The sequence below is a fragment of the Microchirus variegatus genome (genome assembly GCF_963457635.1).
Source record: "Microchirus variegatus genome assembly, chromosome: 13".
Classification (NCBI taxonomy): Eukaryota; Metazoa; Chordata; class Actinopteri; order Pleuronectiformes; family Soleidae; genus Microchirus; species Microchirus variegatus.
The window spans coordinates 19,174,388-19,193,442 of record NC_139814.1 but is presented as its reverse complement, the minus strand read 5'-3'; the positions used below and the strand labels follow the sequence as shown (position 1 = coordinate 19,193,442).

Below are 19,055 nucleotides of genomic sequence, written 5' to 3'. Positions count from 1 at the left end.
TGCTGGACTGAGGAGCGTACCATCACCTCTCCAGGACACAGTGGGGGCCCAGTTGGAACATTCCAATGCACAGAAAGAAATTAATAATAATGAAGTATAGTGCACACTGGTGATTAAAGCCACTGTAGGTTAGCATCAACTACATTTTTTTTTTTTTTTTTTTTTAAATAATAAAATCAAACACACTTGACATAATGTATTAAAACCTTTACTCGGACATGATACAACAAACAGAAACAAGATTCAGAATTAATGACTGAAAAAATTATTCATATTTTTTTTCCTCTTTCATTCCCCAGAGCACACAATAGCCGATCATCTCCACGTGTACGATGGAGTGGGATACAAAGAACACATACAAGAGAAAGAGAGAAAAAAAAGAAAAAGAAAAGTGACAGGTTCCATTCTGATTCAACAATTTATGGTATTTGTTTAATACTTTGTAATAAACAAAAGATAAATAGCGTAGTTGGAGAAGAGGGACTGTGTGACGTTTAAAGGCGAGGAGTCCACAATTAAGGAAGATTCTAGGTCGACTGGAAAACATTTTTCTGTTTTTTCTTCTCAGTCGATGAATGAACACTTGATCGGAGTCCCTGCCCTTCTGTTACTCCCTCCATCTCTCTCTCTCTGTGACCTTCCCATCAATAATACTCCAACTGTTAAAAACCACAAATACAAACTCCTCGTCCTCCTGAGGACAGAAATCCCTCCAGTCTGATTCATCCTGTGTAACCAGATCCTGCTCAGAAACCACACCTGTGGATTATCTATAGCTTTGACCTGTGTCTCCACATTTAGATCCTCAACCTTAGGATCTGAGGCCAGGGATTGACTGGATGCATGTGCAGAGTCACTGTGGCTTGGTACTAAACTGAAACAGTTTGACCAGAACAGTCACAGATCAGTATGAAGCTTTGATGAAATGTCATTATTATGGTCTATTCTGCAGTGAAATGCTTGAGGTAATTCTATTCTCATAACAGTGAAACTCATCTCACCTGGGTGGTTTTCGATTCAATTCAATTTTATTTGTGCAGCACCAAATCACAACATGCATAATCTGAAGGATTGGTTTATTTAGTCTGTTAATATGTGTATACAGTAAATGAAAAGGAGGACATGATGCGATGCAGACGCTCTGTTTTTGCATCCAGTGTGGCCCCCGGCCAAAAACAGCGACAGTCCACACACACCAGACTGTTGCAGAAACATCAAACCGAATCCCACTGAAGAAGAGCAGGTTTGGGACTATGCTAAGCTAGTCCCCTCTTAAATCATTCCTTATTTGCACTTCCCCCCGTGTCATGAAAACCAGAGCAGATGTTAAGACCCCAAAAAAGCACCAAATGCACAGCTTGAGCACCCAGAGAGGGACCCACACTGGTCCACTTTTCCCTCCTGTGACCAGTCGTCGCCTCTCCACACAAGCCATCATTCCATTCTTATTAGGGCCCCTCTTTAGTATTCACTACACAGGCCAAGGGTAGCACACACTGTTGAGTGTGCTGCACAATAATCACAAACATACATGACAAACAAGCAGTGGGAACTGAGTGGCCCTACACTGAAAACAGCCACATCCACAAACAGCTTGGCAGTGATGAACAAACCAGTGAAGGTGGTGGCGTCGGGGCTGTGCCTCATCGACAATGATGGGATGGGGCCTGTTTCAATAGGTAAAAAAAAAAGAAAAGCCGCCCTGATATCTAATCTATACACGATGATCAGTTCTTCAGTCACAGCCTGCAACCCATCTCAAAAAAAGCATATTATATCAATGACTTTATTTTCAAAAAGTGAGTAATTTCAAAATGTAACAAAGATGGCGACAACAATACTGCTACACAGTCAGAAGGTCACAGCATGCGTCTGCCTTGAGTGCACATGGTTGCAACGACAAACATTTGTGGGCGGTGCGGTGCAATCTGGCCGTCTCCCACGGCAACCGCAGATCGTCGCTGCTCTGCCGTCAAGTAAAGTAGGCAAGGAGGGACACACTGCAGTGGATCCCCTCCTTAAGAGCTCTCCGATGCTTATTCCACTAAAGCTTCACATCCTTCTCAAACAGTCCAACAAGTCAAAATCAAAGTTTGATTTTACAATTCAATTTCTATCACACAAGTCAGTCATTTTCATCCCACATGTGTGAGTGAAGAAGTATTTGTTACGTCTGAAGTAAAGCAGTGGGCAACATGAAGGAGAGGAGGCTGGGTTGTTGTCACCTCTCCAGACAGACTCCTCCTCCTCCTCCTCTTCTCTGCATCCTTTCATTATGTTGCTCAATTAATCAATTTACCAGCACATCACAGCTGAGGCTGGGGCTGAGCTACAGACAGATTCCATACACATGTGCTTTAATAAAGTGAACACATGTGGCCACACACAAAATGTCAAAACAATAAAAATCCCAAACACCAGCACATCAAAACTTACAGTGGCTCATCATCACACAGAAGCTGCTCAGCTTCATGTTCTTTCTCCAAATGACCTACGCTCAGAGCAAAATATAGAGAAATATAGGAAGCGCATAACTTCATTGTGTTGTTAAATAAAGGGATGACAAATAATTTCACTGCCAGTTAATTTAAACTTCTGCCGACTGAATTATGAACGCTGGAAACACAATGCACATATTACATGACAACCACAAGACAAATACACTGGTTGCATATTTTATGCATGAACTCAGTCAGCTGTGCATTTTTATGTCACAGGTGGATGCTCCAGAACTCCACCCATCATCGTCATCATCATCATCATCCTCAGGTGCAAAGCAGGCTCAAACTTTCAACAGAGGAAGCAGAGAAAGTTGAGGTGTCAGCCAATCAAACACAAGATCTTGTGTCAACTCTCTGAAAACCAGGGGAAAAAACTCATTATCTGACCCGACTGTCGTACAGATGAACAGATGAGCTATGATCCAGATCCCAGAGAGTGCCATACAATTCTCATCACTCCAGTCTCAAACCTCAGACTGCAAGAAATAAAGCACTGACACTATATTGTATACAGAAGTAAAGAGCTGGCACGTCATAAGTGTTTCTTTCCCAACAAACTCCAAAACTGAGGCAGTGATGATGCACCAGGGAAAAGCTGACTGTTCTCCGCATGAAGGAAATGAACAGACATCTGGAGACAACTACACCGAGTTGGCTGCGTGGAGTGAGAAAACGAGAACCACCACTGAAAGGTTAGACCGACTCATTGACACGTTAAAGAAAAAAAAAAAACCTGTTTTACAGGTCAGCCTCCAAATCCACATCACATGGGGGAGACCAAGGATCCTCTCTGAGAATAACTATTTGGACTATCTGCAGGACAGGAAGCTCATTCTAGTCAAAGCAGCTGCTGGACCCCAACATTTCAACAGCTACTTTCATCGTCTCCACTCAAATACAAAAGGTTCATGGCAGAGTCTGGTAGTGAACAACGATCTATCAGCCACAGCCAGACTGTACGAGCACACAGCTGGTGTTCCATGTTTCATAGCAGGGAGTCTGCAATTAAGTTAGGGTTAAAAAAAAAAAAATCAAAGAGGGAGTTCGACATCTTAGGCAGACCTGTTCCAAGAGTGGACAATAGCTGTCTGATTTGTCTGTGTACTTGCATACCGTGTTTGCATTGATGTAAAAGTCTTAAACTAAAATACCATATTAGTTATTTAGCACCCGTTACGAGGACAGCTGTGCCTCTTCCCTGTAGAATGATACTGCAAAAATCTGCGTTTCTAATTTCTATTTAATATGGTGACTCATGAGGAAACGCTCTTTTAAATACCTGTCTAACTACAATGGTGAAAAAAAAATCTTTGCGTATTGCTGCATGTCGAGCATCTGCAGATGGTTTTGTTCATTATAAAGAATATTTATAATCATGAATAACTACTTGGTTTGCTTTATGTCTCCTGATCATGTGGTAGCTGCATTTTCACTTCTCACTGCAACGCTCAGATTCAGGCGCCCACACAATTTCAATCACAGTAAATGTCAAGTGCCGTTATCAATGAAATCCAGCCTATCAGTCCACATGAATGAGGGGAAACATCGGCAGAAGTCCACCCAAACGCTGCAGCGAGGTGTGGTTTGGCCCTGGGCTCAATAACAAAATCATGGTGGAGGATTCAACAGCAGAAAATAGAGCTTTTAAATCTTCACCTTCACTAGTGTGAACAGGTCTTTGTTTCTGCACGGTGTTTTTTTTTCTTTTTTAATTATTTACATCTACTGTACAAAAGTTGCAAGCACTGAGCCGATACACACTGAGTAAAGTTTTCAAAGCTGCAGGTAGTATGTGTAGGATTTCCATTATTTCTTTCATTATAGCAATTAAGTTTTTTTTGATGCTATGTTTACCAATCACAGCAAATGATCTGAGCCTGCTCAACCCACTGAATCACATGGTCAACAGGGGAAATTAAATAATGTCAACGCCACAGTCGGGTCGTTTCAGTCTGTCTATGCACTTTGCTTCAGGCTGCTGGTTAAATGTTTTGTTTATTCTGGGATATTTTCTACTCAATTCTACAGAGAGGTCAGAGTGTAGCTTCTCACTGTATATACAAGGCCTCTCAAACATCTGGTACAAGGACACTTTAACTGCTAAAATACAGGCTGACCAATTAGAGCGATCATCTTTCTATCTGTGAAAAGCATACCAATAATTTCAGTGGAAGTTTCTTTTTATGCAAAAAAAGGCTTATTTTGAAGTGGAAGTGGTCAACCGTGTATTAAGTTGTACAACCAATCTTCAGGTCTGACTTGAAAATGATGCAAAAATACGAAAACCCTACACATAGTACCTTCAAGGTCGTCTTAGGCGTCTGAGAAAAGATGGTCATTTTGGGGGAAACGGGAACATTTACACAGTTACAACTCACAAAAGTGCATCAATGACCATCAGCAAAGGGAGGACGGGAGGAGACGAGATAAAAGGAGAGAAATAAAAATACTTTTTTTTTGTTTTGCATGAAGCTCTACTTCCTGTGAGGCTCAAGCTGTTGAAATGCCTAACAACTGTTGAAGTAGAGAAAAGGATAAAATCAAGAGTAAAAAAAAAAAAAAAAAATTCAAGTCATTCTTCTTGTCTTACAAAGCCCACTGTGCGCATCAGGGTGGGAGGGACTAAGTCTGTCAGCTCAACTAAGTGCTCCCGCCCCCTTTTCCTGGATTTCAATGCCTTGGAAAAAAAGCTCTCATTTCATGAGTACAGTACTTCAAAATAGAAACTCAAACAAGTTTCAGCATGAAAATTCGATAAAAAGCATAAAATATTTAAATGTTTATGAGACTGGATGAAGTCACTGAGTGGGTGTGTCTGCCTGTCCAGTACAGGACACCTCCTGACCAATAAGGAGATTCTGTTTGATGACGGACAGTTGATTGAAATTATGCACCTGATTTTCAAGCTAAAACCAAACATGAATAACTAACCCGGCTGGTTAGAAATGATATAACATACAGAGGTGAAGCTAGCAGTGTAACTAAGTAACCCGGGTGAAAACAGGTGATGTATGATAAACCAGTTATGCAGAAGCAAAACCCGCTGTGAGGAAGATGTGAAAACTGAAAACTAAATTCAAATTAAGACATTGACTGCGTGTGTGATGAAGAGGGCAATTATTCATTGAATCATAACCCCTGTGATTAAAAAATGGTGTATGGGAAACGATCGTAAAAAAAACAACAACTGTGTGTGTGTTTTGAGGTTTCTTTTAGCATATTGTTCATTTTTGTCTTTGTTTTAGCAATGTTGTAAATCTATTCATGCATGCAAGTCAATACCTGCATGCGTGAAGAGAATTAGCCTGTGATGATGAATGTGTGTGTGTGTGTGTGTGTGTATGTGCGTGTGTGCGCAGCTGGTTGTTTAAACCAGCAGGTGCTGCAGTTAAGTGAGGCCCGACATGAAGAGCTAACGACCTAGCACGGTGCAATGTGCTGGAAAATCCTGGTGTCAAGTGGATTGACTGAAGTGAACCTGGCTCCTCTAGGTGAGCTGGTGAGGAGCCTCCAGCATCTCCATCAGGAAGGTGTCAATGGGCGTGTCCCCAATCAGTTTGAAGAAGAACAGGTGCTCCAGACACTTTAGACCAATGGAGCGCAGTGCTGGGAGACGGAGGAGGAGCTTTGCAAACCTGATAGAAAGAAGAGAGAAGAGACTGATATAGCTGAATATATTTGGAATATTGTTTGTTTGGTCCAACTGGTTTTCCAAACTTCAAGATTACCACATTTACTAATGTCTTCTTTTATCCACAAACCGCACTTATTCAGTTTTAATGATTTCTTTGCTCCATAACAACTGAAAGTTAAAAATAATGGTGCATAAAATGTGATTGTGCAGCATAAACAATAGTTATGTCTAAAGTTATTAAAAGAATGTTAATTGCAGATTAACTAATTAAAACTGGACTAAAGCGCTAAAGGCAGATCTGTCAGTGGCTCTAAGAGCAACTGTCACAAAGCATTCACCTCTTTGTCACCATATTTAGAGCTTTATAGCTCACCTGCCCTGCTGATCGGGGTATTTCTGTTTGCAATAAGACTCCAGAGATGCATACACCCTCTCCCTCAGGAGCTCCACCTCACTGGGGTTGGACAAGCCCTTGGCATCTTGATGTTAAAAAAAAATAAAAAATAATTAATTAATTTTACAAGATTATAATAATTAGTCAAAGTTTAATTTGAAGTCCTTAATGGCATCTTCCGTAATATCAACATGATTTTCCATGTTCCATCTGTCTCTGTACCTGGGTTGAAAAGGATGATGGCTCGAAGGCAGCCCAGCTCTGTCTTGTCCATTTGCATGTCTCTCATTTTACTTACAAGCTCTGTCAAAACCCTGTGGAAAAGACAGGAGTCCGAGTTGGAGGAGAGGAAAGTGGTGAGAAGTGGGAGGAGAGAGTAAGAACAACAGAGAGGGCTGCAGCTCCATAATCACAGTTATTTAGTGGTTAAAGGTCAAAGTAATGACTTTATGTCCGTCTGGTTCAGCAGGAGAAATGACCCCTAAAAAAAAAGTCAACACTGGTTAGAAATGGACAGAGCAGCAAACTGCTGCCACCAATAATAAAAAGGTTGCTTGTCCTTATAAATATATATATTATTATATATATTTATATATATATATATATATATATATATATATATATAAATAAAGCTGTCTCTGCAAATATGTGGATGTTAATATGAAATGTTGAGACAAGTGAATGTAAAAAGCTGAAATCTAAAAGGTTAGAGAATGGCAAAAATACTTTATTTATCTATCTCAGTGGTCAACAAAGCACATATTAGACACACATTCTCGTGTGCAGAAAGGACAGTTAGAAAAAAAAAGCAGAGTAACAATTCTTCCTCTCTCGTAAACACTGCAAACCATACACACTGGACCACGGGTTTGGTCAAAATCCTTAAACTTACACCTGCTACTGTAATCAAACTCATTGCTAACAAGTCTGTTTACTGTATTTCTGCAATAAAGAGAGCTGTAGATCCACAACAGCCAGAACACAGTGGATGCCACCAGATGTTTAAAATGGGCTCTTACACTGCATCTGCTGTCCAGGAAAATGATGTGAAAGACAGAAGAGGACAAGGAGGGAAAAAACTTTTATGACCATTACAGGCACTTATTTTGCACTTCCATCATCTTTCATTTTATTGACATGGACTGACTTTTAATCACGCTGCTCAATAGTGGTTTGCCAAAATGCCATTTTATACAAACCCAGTTGAATGAGGAAACGTTTATTTCATGTTTAGTGGAGTGGTTGAAGTGGTGGAGAGAGGCTCTCTGCTGCATTAGAGCCCAAAATGAGACTTAACATAATATGATACTAAAAACTGGAGTAATGTACTTGACATATAACCACATCCCGCCATTGATGACATAGCTTGGCTACACAGATCCAGCCCACACATTTTGATTTTGTCATTATGGTCAGAGGAAGCTAAAGAAAAAAGAAAAAAGATTTGAGTTTGATAATAGAAGGCATCGTTAATGAGGAAGGGATGAAGAGTTTCCTGCAGACGATCGAGAGAGGCTTTGAATGGTGCTGCAGTAGTCCAATATCTAACCCCTACACTTCACTGGGTGATTCCCCCAAATAACTCTCAGCGAGTGTTGTCCAGAATTATTTAAAAAAAAATATTTTAGCAAAAAACGGCTGGCTTGTGCAAAGCTGCGGAAATTATGTCAAAGCATTGTGGTTCAGTTTCAATGTTGACTCAGGAGGAGGGGTTTAAGAAAAGTGTTTGTGTGGAGGCGTAATTACCTGTCAAATATGGCCCCAACCTCAGCATTGTGCGCCCTGTGTATTCAATCACAATGTGTTATTACAATGTCATTACACAGTTACATTGTTATTGCATTTAATTTTTGAATACCGAGAGATGGTGCTAACATATGATTTCACATGGTGGAAATCTGCAGTGCTACGTTCAGATATGGATAAACTCTTAGTGTATATGACGGCTCCTAATATCGTTCCTGCTACCAGACACTGACATAGAGGAATGCGGCTCTCTGACAAACAATTGATTTATTTATAAGGCATCACTATACTTCAAATGTACTAAAATGTGCAGAAAGGAGGATATGATAAATGCGTAACAACAGAAGACCATTGGTACACATGAAACTGTAATAAGTGTAATAATAAGTGAAAATGTTTCCATCCTGAACTTTTATCAGCTGCTCATAGCTAAACATCACGAGGAGCAACAAGAAACATACTGTGTGAAAAGCAGATTCTCAAAGTGCAAAATACAACATTAAAACAGAAAAAAACAGAAGTAACCAAACACATGGAAACAGAAAACACAACATTTCCAAAAACAGAAAGATGAAGGAAAGAGCCAATTATTTTTGTCATTCTTGACACTGAATCCAGTGTCAACTACAATTGTAGTGTGTATACAATAAACCACTTTGCATGCCACAATTCCTTCCAGAAAATTCAGAGGCTCATTCTTTAGAATGACAAAAATAGTGGGAACCAACCTTTTCTAGTCTGTACAACATTGGTGTTTCCCCCAAAATACTGTGTTTGTCTGTTGACAAGTTGTGTTTTCTTGTTGTTTTGCACTTTTCCCCCTCTGTATTTACTCGTCTAATTAAACTACAGTGTCATAAGGAAATGATGCTGTTTGTATATTTCCTCATCTGCTTCAAGATATGAGCTTCAAAACAGATGCTGATGCCAAGCTCAGACAGAAGCCGGCTGCTGCCAGAGAGAAAGAAATCTCAGAGATAGTCATTGAGCCATTTGCCACGAGCTCAGTTAGCATGTTCTTAACCCTTAATAACAATGTAACTACTGTGTAATTAACAGTGAATTGACACGTTGTGATGCATTTGTGAAGGTGATTGAAATATGAAGTAATTTGAGTAGTTTGAGTAATGCAGGTGATGATGAACAAACCGTCTCTCTTAAGTACGTAATGTGCTGATAACATTCTGTTAGGACATTAACCAGCATTTATTAATGATGTACGTATGAATGTACGTAGTGTTATCATTACGGTTTTATTGTGATTGGTCAAAAACATGTACTAACAGGTCCAGTCTGTAGGACTTAGGTGGGTCACAACCCATGCGTGCTATCACAACCTACACACTGGACCTTTAAGAAATAACAGATAGTTGATACAGAAGGTAGAATATTTATACTTTATTAGTAAGTAGTAGTAAATTGAATGTTTCAATATATAAATAAATCTATACAATGATGAGACGGTGTGGTTTATGTGAAGTCCGCAAGTATCTTCATGTAAACACGGAAAATATGTGACTGAAATAAACACTTTTCCTTCCTATTTTATATTATAGTGTTAGTATTACACATCAGCCAGCCATGGTCTCATTATTAACTGCTGCAGGAGGTGCTATGCCAGTGAGTGTGTGCAAATGCATGTCTATGGGCAAAGCATGAGCCAACCAGCTTATCTGGCATGCGCCGTCATCCTAGAGGCAGCACTAAAGCAGCAAAGTCTCTCAGCCAATCGCAGCCAACGTAGAGCACAGCAGCGTCAGCCAGCCAAAGATAAAGACACAACACCCTACATCCTTCCCCCAGTTATTTAGTCCTCTACTTTTCAGGATTGATGTGGCAGTACCTGGTGGTTCAAAAAGGAGGTTGTGGATTTCACAGGATTTAAGCTAACACTGTGCAGAAGTGGATACTTTTCTTTTTAGGTAGGATATAAAAAGTTATGTATAAAGCCTTCACATAATAAATCACATTATATTAAAACTCCAGAACACATCTTTTTTCTTTTCTTTTCCAGTTCGTTGCCCCATCCAAACTCCTGAAAATCAGCAGTGTTACCTGTCAAAGATGGCTCCTACACCAGCACTGTGAGCACTGTTCCTGTGGACATGCAGGCCGGTGGCCAGGAGAATACCATCCTTCACTGAGATGGAGCGATGGGAGAACGATGCAATCAGGAGTTCATTCCAGCCTGTTGAAGAGTTGACATCTCAGCATTTATGAAAAAAGAAAAAATGTCCTGTGCAGCGTTTTCTTTTTTTAATAACCTATTGTGATTATTCTGTTACTATTAACATCTGAGGACCATTTACACACACTGCTTTAATAGGTTTGTCCTGAGGCTGGTTTACACTGTGAAGGAGATGTGGAATTTGATCCCTGCATCCCTGTGCTGAGCTTCACAGATGTAAAAGCTGTTCTAAAAGGAAATATTTGGACATGGTGCAAATGATAGCCAAGTGCTACCATATCATTTTCAGCACAACAATCAACACAGGGAGAGCACTAAAGAGGTGAATGACGTGGAAACAAATCACCAGCAATCATCCAGTGGTGGTGGGTACGTCAGGAAACAACTGTCCCATCTGAAGAAAAGTAAATAACATTCTCAAAACAACACAGCAACAGAACGACAGATTCATGAGAGGCCACAAAGTACTTTATAAAAATGTGTATGAATCACGTGTAAAAAGTACAAACAGCCAGAAACTAGAGGTAGAGTTGGTGTCTGATATAATGAATCTGATAATAGGTTTTAGGGTTTAGTGTTCTGCTGCTGTGTTAAGTTTACACATTAATTTAATTGAAAATACTGTATATCTAGATACCGCTGTAGAAACTTCACCAGTGTGAATGAATAATGTTTAATTTTATTTGACACATCTGAGTGATGGAAAAACTAAAATCTAGTTTGTGCTACAGCGACAGCATTTGTCTCACAGTAGCTAATGTTTTGTGCACCTTCAACTCTGCACTGGAGGATTATCAGCTATTTAAGGCCGATTGTGAACTGTTCAAACTGTGAAGGCAGTGTCATGAAAAAACAGATCAAATATTCAGTTTGCATTACACTGCTGCATTAAGCTGTTGCATTTTTCGTATTAAGTATGAGACCTGGAACCACAGCCTTGTGTTGGCAGGGGTTTCACTGCAGTCACATGCAACAAAGAAGCCACAACCTCTCAGTTTAATCAATGCTGCTTCACTGAACCTTCTAGAGTTGGACAGTGCTTACCTGCACGTAGCAAGATGACCTGGTCATCCAGGGGAAGCTCAGAGAAGTGAGGAATCCTCTTGGCCCATTCCACCAGGGTGAAGAGCTGTTTGTCTGCAGCCTGACAGATGTTGGTAACTGGATCGTTGGGCTGTGTAAAGATTATTAGTTTTAATTATAATAACTGTTACTTTACTAACAGTGCTGCTCAAGTTAGAGTATTCATAACAAAGGGCACTCAGTGAAATGGAAATCACCGACAACAGAAGGAAGCTCAGGCAGCTTTTTACCAAAATGTATAACTACCCAACTTAATTTATAATATTATTTGCCAGAAACACATTTCTCAACCTGATCAGGATCAAGTGCGGCTTTTGTTACAATACCAACCGCAGATAACTCTCAACTCATAACACTTCGATGTTCTTGGCACACACAGACTGTGTATCTTTAAACGTGTTAGGTTAGATTATTCGTGGGTATTTGGTGCACACCATGCTTTCAATCTGCAGAGCGAGGATTTAAGATGGTGTTGCTGCTGTGGATGATACATCATACAATTATGGTAGGAAACCTTATGTGCACCCTCTGCTGGATTCTAAGGGGTACTACCAAAATAGCCACTACATTTCAAGTGGGTAAAAACAGTTCGGAGGTTAACTTTACCATCCCACGTTCAGGCTAATATTGAACTTTGAAAAAAAATTGACAGGTCTGGCAGGCTATCATCTCAGTACCCAAGAGTTTTCAGGCATCTTTCACCATCCATACTCACAGAGCTGCCACCCGAACTCCCATCTGCATGAAGCTCGGTCTTCTGCTCTACAGCCATTTCTGCTTCCAAAATCTTCTCCACGGGCATCTCCTCGTTCACCACACTAGTCGACTCCACCTCGCCTTCTCGCTCCCTGTTCCTCTGCCGCTCCTCTTGGACAGCTGCAGGATGGGGCAGAAGAGGGAATACAGACGAAAACAATAAAAGGACAAGAAAGAAGAGAATGAGTGTGGAGAGCAGACAGGAGGAATTGTGGATGGGAAGGAGAGGTGCAAAAGAGAAGGGGTGGACAATGACAGGGGCGCACAGCAATTTGGTCAGATAGGACATGGTAGAAAACAGAAAACACAAAGGCAATAGCAGGAAGAACAAATCAGACAGTGGAAGGGGGAGCATGTTCCAACAGACAACAGAATGGAGAGAATGAGTGACCAAGAAGAAACAGTGCAGAGATTTGCAGAAAGAATGAAGAGAAAAGAGCAAGGCCAAATTATTGTATAAAACAGTGGGGAAAGCAAAGAGACAAATATGTACAATTCATGATCAATTCAAAGTCTCTCATACGGTCTTTCATACAACTGTCAGGCACAGGAGATGAGACATGACACTGCTTTCCTAAAAGGAGACATTTTGTTCATATATGTTTGTCACCATCATGAAACCCCATCATTAAATTTTTATGATTTCTCTCAATCTATTCCACAATTCAAGGAAACTTTTTTAATTTTCTTAAGTTTTAAAAATAAAACAGAGATCTTGTCAAGTCCTCCACCCACAGACAACAGCAGACTGAGGCAATAGGACTGGCTTGACTCAATCAAGAAAATCCCACTGCTGGGACACACTTTGGCTGCATGTTTAGTATCACTGATTTCCTTCCTTGCCCTTAGGTTGGATTGTTCACCAAATATCCAAGCTGACAGCTGCAGCATACAACACAAAATGTCTCGGTCAAAACACATATGAATAGAATTTTTAAAACAATAATAAACATTTTGCCTGTATGCGTCCTATACGTGATGTCCTTACTTAGTTCTAATTATGATTGAAACTCAAAAAACTGTTCATTGAAGATCATCAAAGAGAAGCTTAGCTTTTTTTGCAGTTTTGATGATTAAAGCAAGTGCTTTGATTTGAATTAATGTGATATGACTACTTATGTGCTCTGATCACGGTATTTGTATTTGATAAAGAAGATTTTTTTTAAAAAAGGGTTGACCGTGATTAAGGTCTTATCCACACAGAACTTTCCCCATATAACCATTTACTTTTACATACACTAAGTTTTCTGTGCACACCGAATCGTTAAAGAAATGTCATACAAACATACATACACAACCCCTCAAAATGACTTTTAGCGTCATTGTATATATGCCAGAACTGTATGTAATGGATTAGTGGTGGAACGTGCATGTTTTTGTCACTAAAGCTTTATTTGAACCAGTATACACGACAATGTATACAATCACAGAACCAGATTAAACCAAGTCAGGGTGACTAAAGAAATAAAAATTTTATTATTAAGTTACTTCAAATACAGGAAAAAGAAGAGGACAACAAAGATAGCAAGAGAGTTGGGGCTATGATTTCCCAGTTATGTTCCAAAATTGTGCAAGAGTGGCATTTTTTTTAAAACAAAAATAGTGTTTCAGGGCTTCTGAAACACCAGTTCTATGTGGATAAAAAAAAATGCTTGCGGATTCTAGTAAACTCACTCATATGAGTAAAGACGCTAACAATTCTGTAAAGTGGCCTTGTGATGGAAAGCTACTGTGGACATCACAAAAACCTGTGTGGAAACGTGGGTGGACATCCTTTCACTAGTAAAACCATCAGTGAGCTTTAACCAGAAAAAGAAAGAGGAGCACCATCTCTGTTGTGGCACAGTGAAGTAATGTGAGAAGCGCGTGTGTGTGTTCAGCAAACTTTCCCTGGATCTACAACGATACTAAGTAAATACTGGGAAATGATTCAAGGTGAGAAACTAAGCACGTCAACTCGATCCTCCTACTTGATATTCCACGTATTATGTCCCTGCTTCTAGCTCACTCATACAGACACAGGCATACACCCCTCCCTCCCTCTTCTCCTTACATCTGTCGTTCATCGTGGCCACTACAGAAGGAGGGAGGGGGGAGAGAGAGAACGAGAGGAAACAAAAAGGGGAAGAGAGGGGGAAAGGGGGTTAGTGTTGATGAGGCATACCCACCCCCATCTCCCCCCTCTATCCTCCTATTCCCTGAAGTTAACTTCACCCATATCCCTGAATGAGGTTTCATCTGCATTAAAGTAACACTCTGTGACAACATTATGAAAACAACAGTGATCATAATGAGTAATCAGGAAGAAAACGAGTATGATCAGCCATTGATAAAGGCAGTGTCTTTACATCCTGTAGAAAGTATGCCTCATTGAATCCAAAAATATGTATCTCTCACCTACACTGTAATCCCAAACCGATCGTTTTAGATAATGTGATTTTCATGACTGTTCTTAAAGGAATACTATGCAGGATTATTTTTATGAACAGAGTTCAGACTTAGTATGAAACACACAAAGAAATTCATGGTGGTGTATTTATCTTTCCACCCCCAAACTCACTTCTGGGAAGTAGGTGTGTCACTCCCAGCCAGTGACAGAGCTTGGGATGTGAACGTGGGACTCTGTAAAAATGTAGCAGCCAGGTTTCATCACTGTCTGTGTCTCTTATCTCGGCTCTGTCTGTGTGTGTCATGAAGGATGACACAACATGTGTACTCAAACATGCACGTACACACACACAGTACACGTACACACACACAAGCAATTTGGCTGCCTTTGCATAAATTCCAGCCATGTAGCACCTTCCTGAAAGGATTGCGAGGTTGTGAAGGTGAAACACAAATAACCACATGTTTCTCTAAAATCACTCACCCTCTCCCTTCATTCACTCTTTACCATGTTCAACATCTACTTCTCTTTTTCCCTGAGCGAACTTTATAATGTGTTTGTGAGGAAATCCTGCACAGTATACTCCTTTAAGGTTTGTCCACGTCACTTTTTGATTGGATTACGATTATCTCGTCAGCAACACGATTCTATGCAGAATTACATCTTTAATTTTCTACATCAAAATGAGGATGTTCACAAATGTCTTACTTTGTCTTCAAATTAGTTTTAATGATTTTTTCATATACGGAGCATGAAACCAAACAATATTCACATTTAAGAGATTGAAAGATCAGAGAACATGTTTTAATTATAAAAATACAAAACACTCAAACAATAAATGTTGTATTCAAATAATAATTGATTAATCATTGCCGTATTACACTGCAGTGACACAGAATCTTCCAGGTCCCCATTGTACTAGTTCATTAGCGCAATCACGGTTAGTAACCTATAATTCTGCAGATTTTACCTCAGTTATATGAAAATAATAGAAATGTCACCTGAAGTTAGGATGTTTCTTTTCAAACATGATGATAATTGTTTTAACTTTACTGTTGGATGATATTCCATTGATCCAAATCATGGGACATACTGACTGACGGCTGTTGTCCACCTGATAACACCGTAATGTTGCACCTCCACCTTCCCACTGCTGCACTAGTCGTTTTCAACCGGTTTGTGATAATTAGCATGTATCACCAAAAAATAAAAAACAAAAGAAATAACAGAATGGAAACAGTCTAGCACCTTTTCTGAGAAAGATGTGTTATGGAGCAACTCAATCCCTTGTACTTTTTAATGGTTTTTGTTTCACAACACTGAAACCAAATTGACCTCAGATATACAACAACAGCAAATGGTAACATGAGTGAGTGATCTTAGATTATAAGATACTACGGGCTGTTAAAGAAGAAGTGTTATTTCATTCCTCAGACCAAATAAGCCAGAGGATTTTTTTTCCAGCATGAGACGAGCACATACGAGCCTATCAATCATAAGAGCTGATGAGTTTCACAAAGGTCTGACAAACCACAGCTTCTCTGCTAGTGTGAAGTACCCCAATCTATTTGTAAGAGCTGCCTGACAGCTAGAAACTTACCCTCAAATAGTTTATCAAACTAAAACTTAAAATAGAATGTAAAAAAGCTGTCATGACTCACGGGTGGCCTTATTTATAACTATATATTTATATATATATATATATAAGCGGTGTATAACGTGTGCAGTTCCCTGATGACTCACCTTCTCTCTTCATGCCCATAGCCAGGCACTTCTGGTAGCGGCAGTACTGGCAGCGGTTCCTCTGTCTCTTATCCACCATACAGTCTTTATTGTCCCGGCATGTGTAAGTCAGATCTTTACGCACAGTTCGTTTGAAGAAGCCTTTGCAGCCCTCACAGCTGTAGACACCGTAGTGTTTACCTACAAGTTATGAGGAGGAGGGGAAGGAAATAGTAAATTATGCAACAAGATAGATGACAATTTTTTGAGATTTAAATTAAAAGACAAGGCACAGACAAAAGGGTGTATATTCACCAGAGGATCTGTCTCCGCAGATAGAACAAAGTCGTTTCTGCGAGAGCATCGGTCCTGGGCTGTGGGGTGACAGCTGCTTCAAACCCAGTGGCGGTTTTACATCATCAGAGCTGCTCACTGCGTGGAGCCCCGACATAGACACTGTTGAGTTGATCTGAAAGAAAGAGCAGAAATGATGTGGTGAACACTGTGACAACAAGTGAGATATGCTAGGATGCATTTCATGATTGTTACTTGTTAGAATTCTACAACAAGTCAGTGAATGCAGTGAAAGATGAAAAAGGAGAGTATGTTCCGAAAATACACCTGACTAACAACAGATATCTCTTACCTGTGGGCTGCTAATTGGGCCATATCCCACCGAGGGTGTGCCAGGGAGGCAGGGTGAGCCCATAGAGGAGCTGATGACAGAGAAGGGGGAGCCGATGTTGCTGATTGGACTGCTGATGCCGGTAGTGGTGGTGGGAGGAAGGGAGGTCATGGAAGCTGCAGCTGAGGGGACCAGTGGGGGTGAGTGTTGGCCTGATGGAGGGGAGGAGACAGACGAACTGTCTGGGCTGCGGGAATCTGATCAGAAACAGCAGAAACAACAATATCAGCTAAAGAAAACTCTAATTAGTGGTCAAAAGTGATAAAGTGACAGCTTCCACATCCAGATCGATGTATGAAAAACATGTGGGAAAAAACAAACACATGTGTTCATGACAAAACTAATGTGGGATGAATTAGACAAACTGTTATTTATTGTTATCATCCTTAGTACGACTAAGAGCTCTTTGCATGTCATGCGACGGCTGATCCCTACATTGCTCAGCCTTTTTATTATTTGATTTAATTTTTGAAGGAATCCAGGGTCAGTATTATTGAAAAATATATAATTAAAGACAAATGCTGGAGAAAGCCAATGTATTTCTCCCCCTGTGCAGGAGAACTAACAGCAAACACTGCAACAATGAAACAGTGGTGATTTAATCAATCCTTTATCATCCTAACACTGCTTTTTATTTTGCCAGATGTTTCATTTATCTTTACATGTAATCGTTGTTAATGCTATAAACTTAATTTATTGATCGCTATCATGATATTAAGGGGATTTCAAAAAACAGTTTACAGAGCCACATGAAACTTGAAGGACTTGATTTCAATCATTACCTCCACCATGGGGGATGTTATGTTTTTAGACGTGAGGCGCATAACAAAAAGTTTGTCTGAGGGCAGGATAACTCAAAAACAAAAGGAGAGATTTCAATGACATTTCTGCAGATGCTTATTATGGCCTGCAGAAGAAATTAAAACATTTGTGTGGGGTTCTTGATTCAGGGTTTTTCTTTAAAACATTTATCAACCTTTGTGAAACGGGAGTGATTTAGTTTGGGAAACTGGTGATAGACGTATCACTGGAGGTCAACTTGAGCCAGTCTATCAAGATGGCTTCAATAATCCACAATTTAAGGAAATGTTTAACTGGATTCCTACTCTTTCACAGGCCGTGCTTCTACAGCTGGATAACAATCTTGGAATGCAAAAAAATATGACTTTTTTTCCAGCAGTTATGAACATGGCCTTTACCTAATAATATGCATCATCTTTTCAGGTATGATTCACAACAGACATCATAACAAACATGTAATAACAGTGTGTGAGGTTGTCATTAATCACAATGTGAAGCACCCATATTGTTGCAAAGCTGAAACATAACAGGACAGTTATTTTTCCTCACCTCTACTGTCTCCCATGGTGGTGACTTGGGCACAGAGACCGGCTGGTAGTTACAGACCGACGTGCTTCCGTCGCAAGCAGCCCGCTCTCAAACTCTAGACCGCGGACTGAGGCCCGGGCCGGAGTCGTTATGGGAAACCAAAAACGGCTCTGAAATTCCAGCACAAGTGTGAGAAAACGTGTATGTTACAAACATGGCACATTATGACAACTTTAATGCCCAAGAAAGCGAACAAACGTCAGCCCGTCACAAGGCCCGTTATCCGCCTGTCTCGATGTCAACAGTGATATTGAAGTACTGGGTGCAGTTTTGGGCATTTCATGCAACGTTACAGTAAGACTGCAAAACTGTCAGGCTAATGCCAGGAGTGTCTTAGTGTGAAGCAGCACAAAGCGAAGACCCGATGCTAAATCACAACTAAAAATGTTATATTAAAAATAAATTATGTCAATTATACACTGGATGAACTGGGTGAAAGAGAACGTCCCGTTCCAGAGCGTAGATGGAGCCCAGACATATGCCAATAAACCACCGCTAGTGCAAACTAACGTTAGCATCTAGCTAGCTGTTCAGACGTCTGTGCCAACCGTGAAGTCCGGTGGTGTGC

The 19,055-nt window shown here is 40.2% G+C and overlaps 1 protein-coding gene across 3 annotated transcripts; it reads right to left on the bottom strand.

Annotated features, from left to right (window-relative positions):
- Positions 1-219: 219 nt before the first annotated feature.
- Positions 220-18,587, bottom strand: rxrba (retinoid x receptor, beta a; the record flags this gene model as incomplete). 3 transcript variants are annotated; one of them, XM_083899765.1, is made up of 11 exons in its annotated part: positions 18,449-18,587; positions 17,060-17,295; positions 16,729-16,882; positions 16,435-16,614; positions 12,262-12,422; positions 11,508-11,637; positions 10,331-10,463; positions 8,276-8,311; positions 6,752-6,843; positions 6,509-6,614; positions 220-6,136 (listed from the first exon to the last, which is right to left on the bottom strand). In XM_083899765.1, exons 1-11 carry the CDS (start codon positions 18,462-18,464, stop codon positions 5,989-5,991), a joined length of 1,392 nt encoding a protein of 463 aa, XP_083755891.1. In that variant the 5' UTR covers positions 18,465-18,587. The 3 variants fall into 3 exon arrangements, with proteins under 3 accessions (XP_083755891.1, XP_083755892.1, XP_083755893.1); XM_083899766.1 differs by lacking the exon at positions 8,276-8,311; XM_083899767.1 differs by lacking the exons at positions 220-6,136; positions 8,276-8,311 and having other exon boundaries at positions 6,505-6,614.
- Positions 18,588-19,055: the final 468 nt, after the last annotated feature.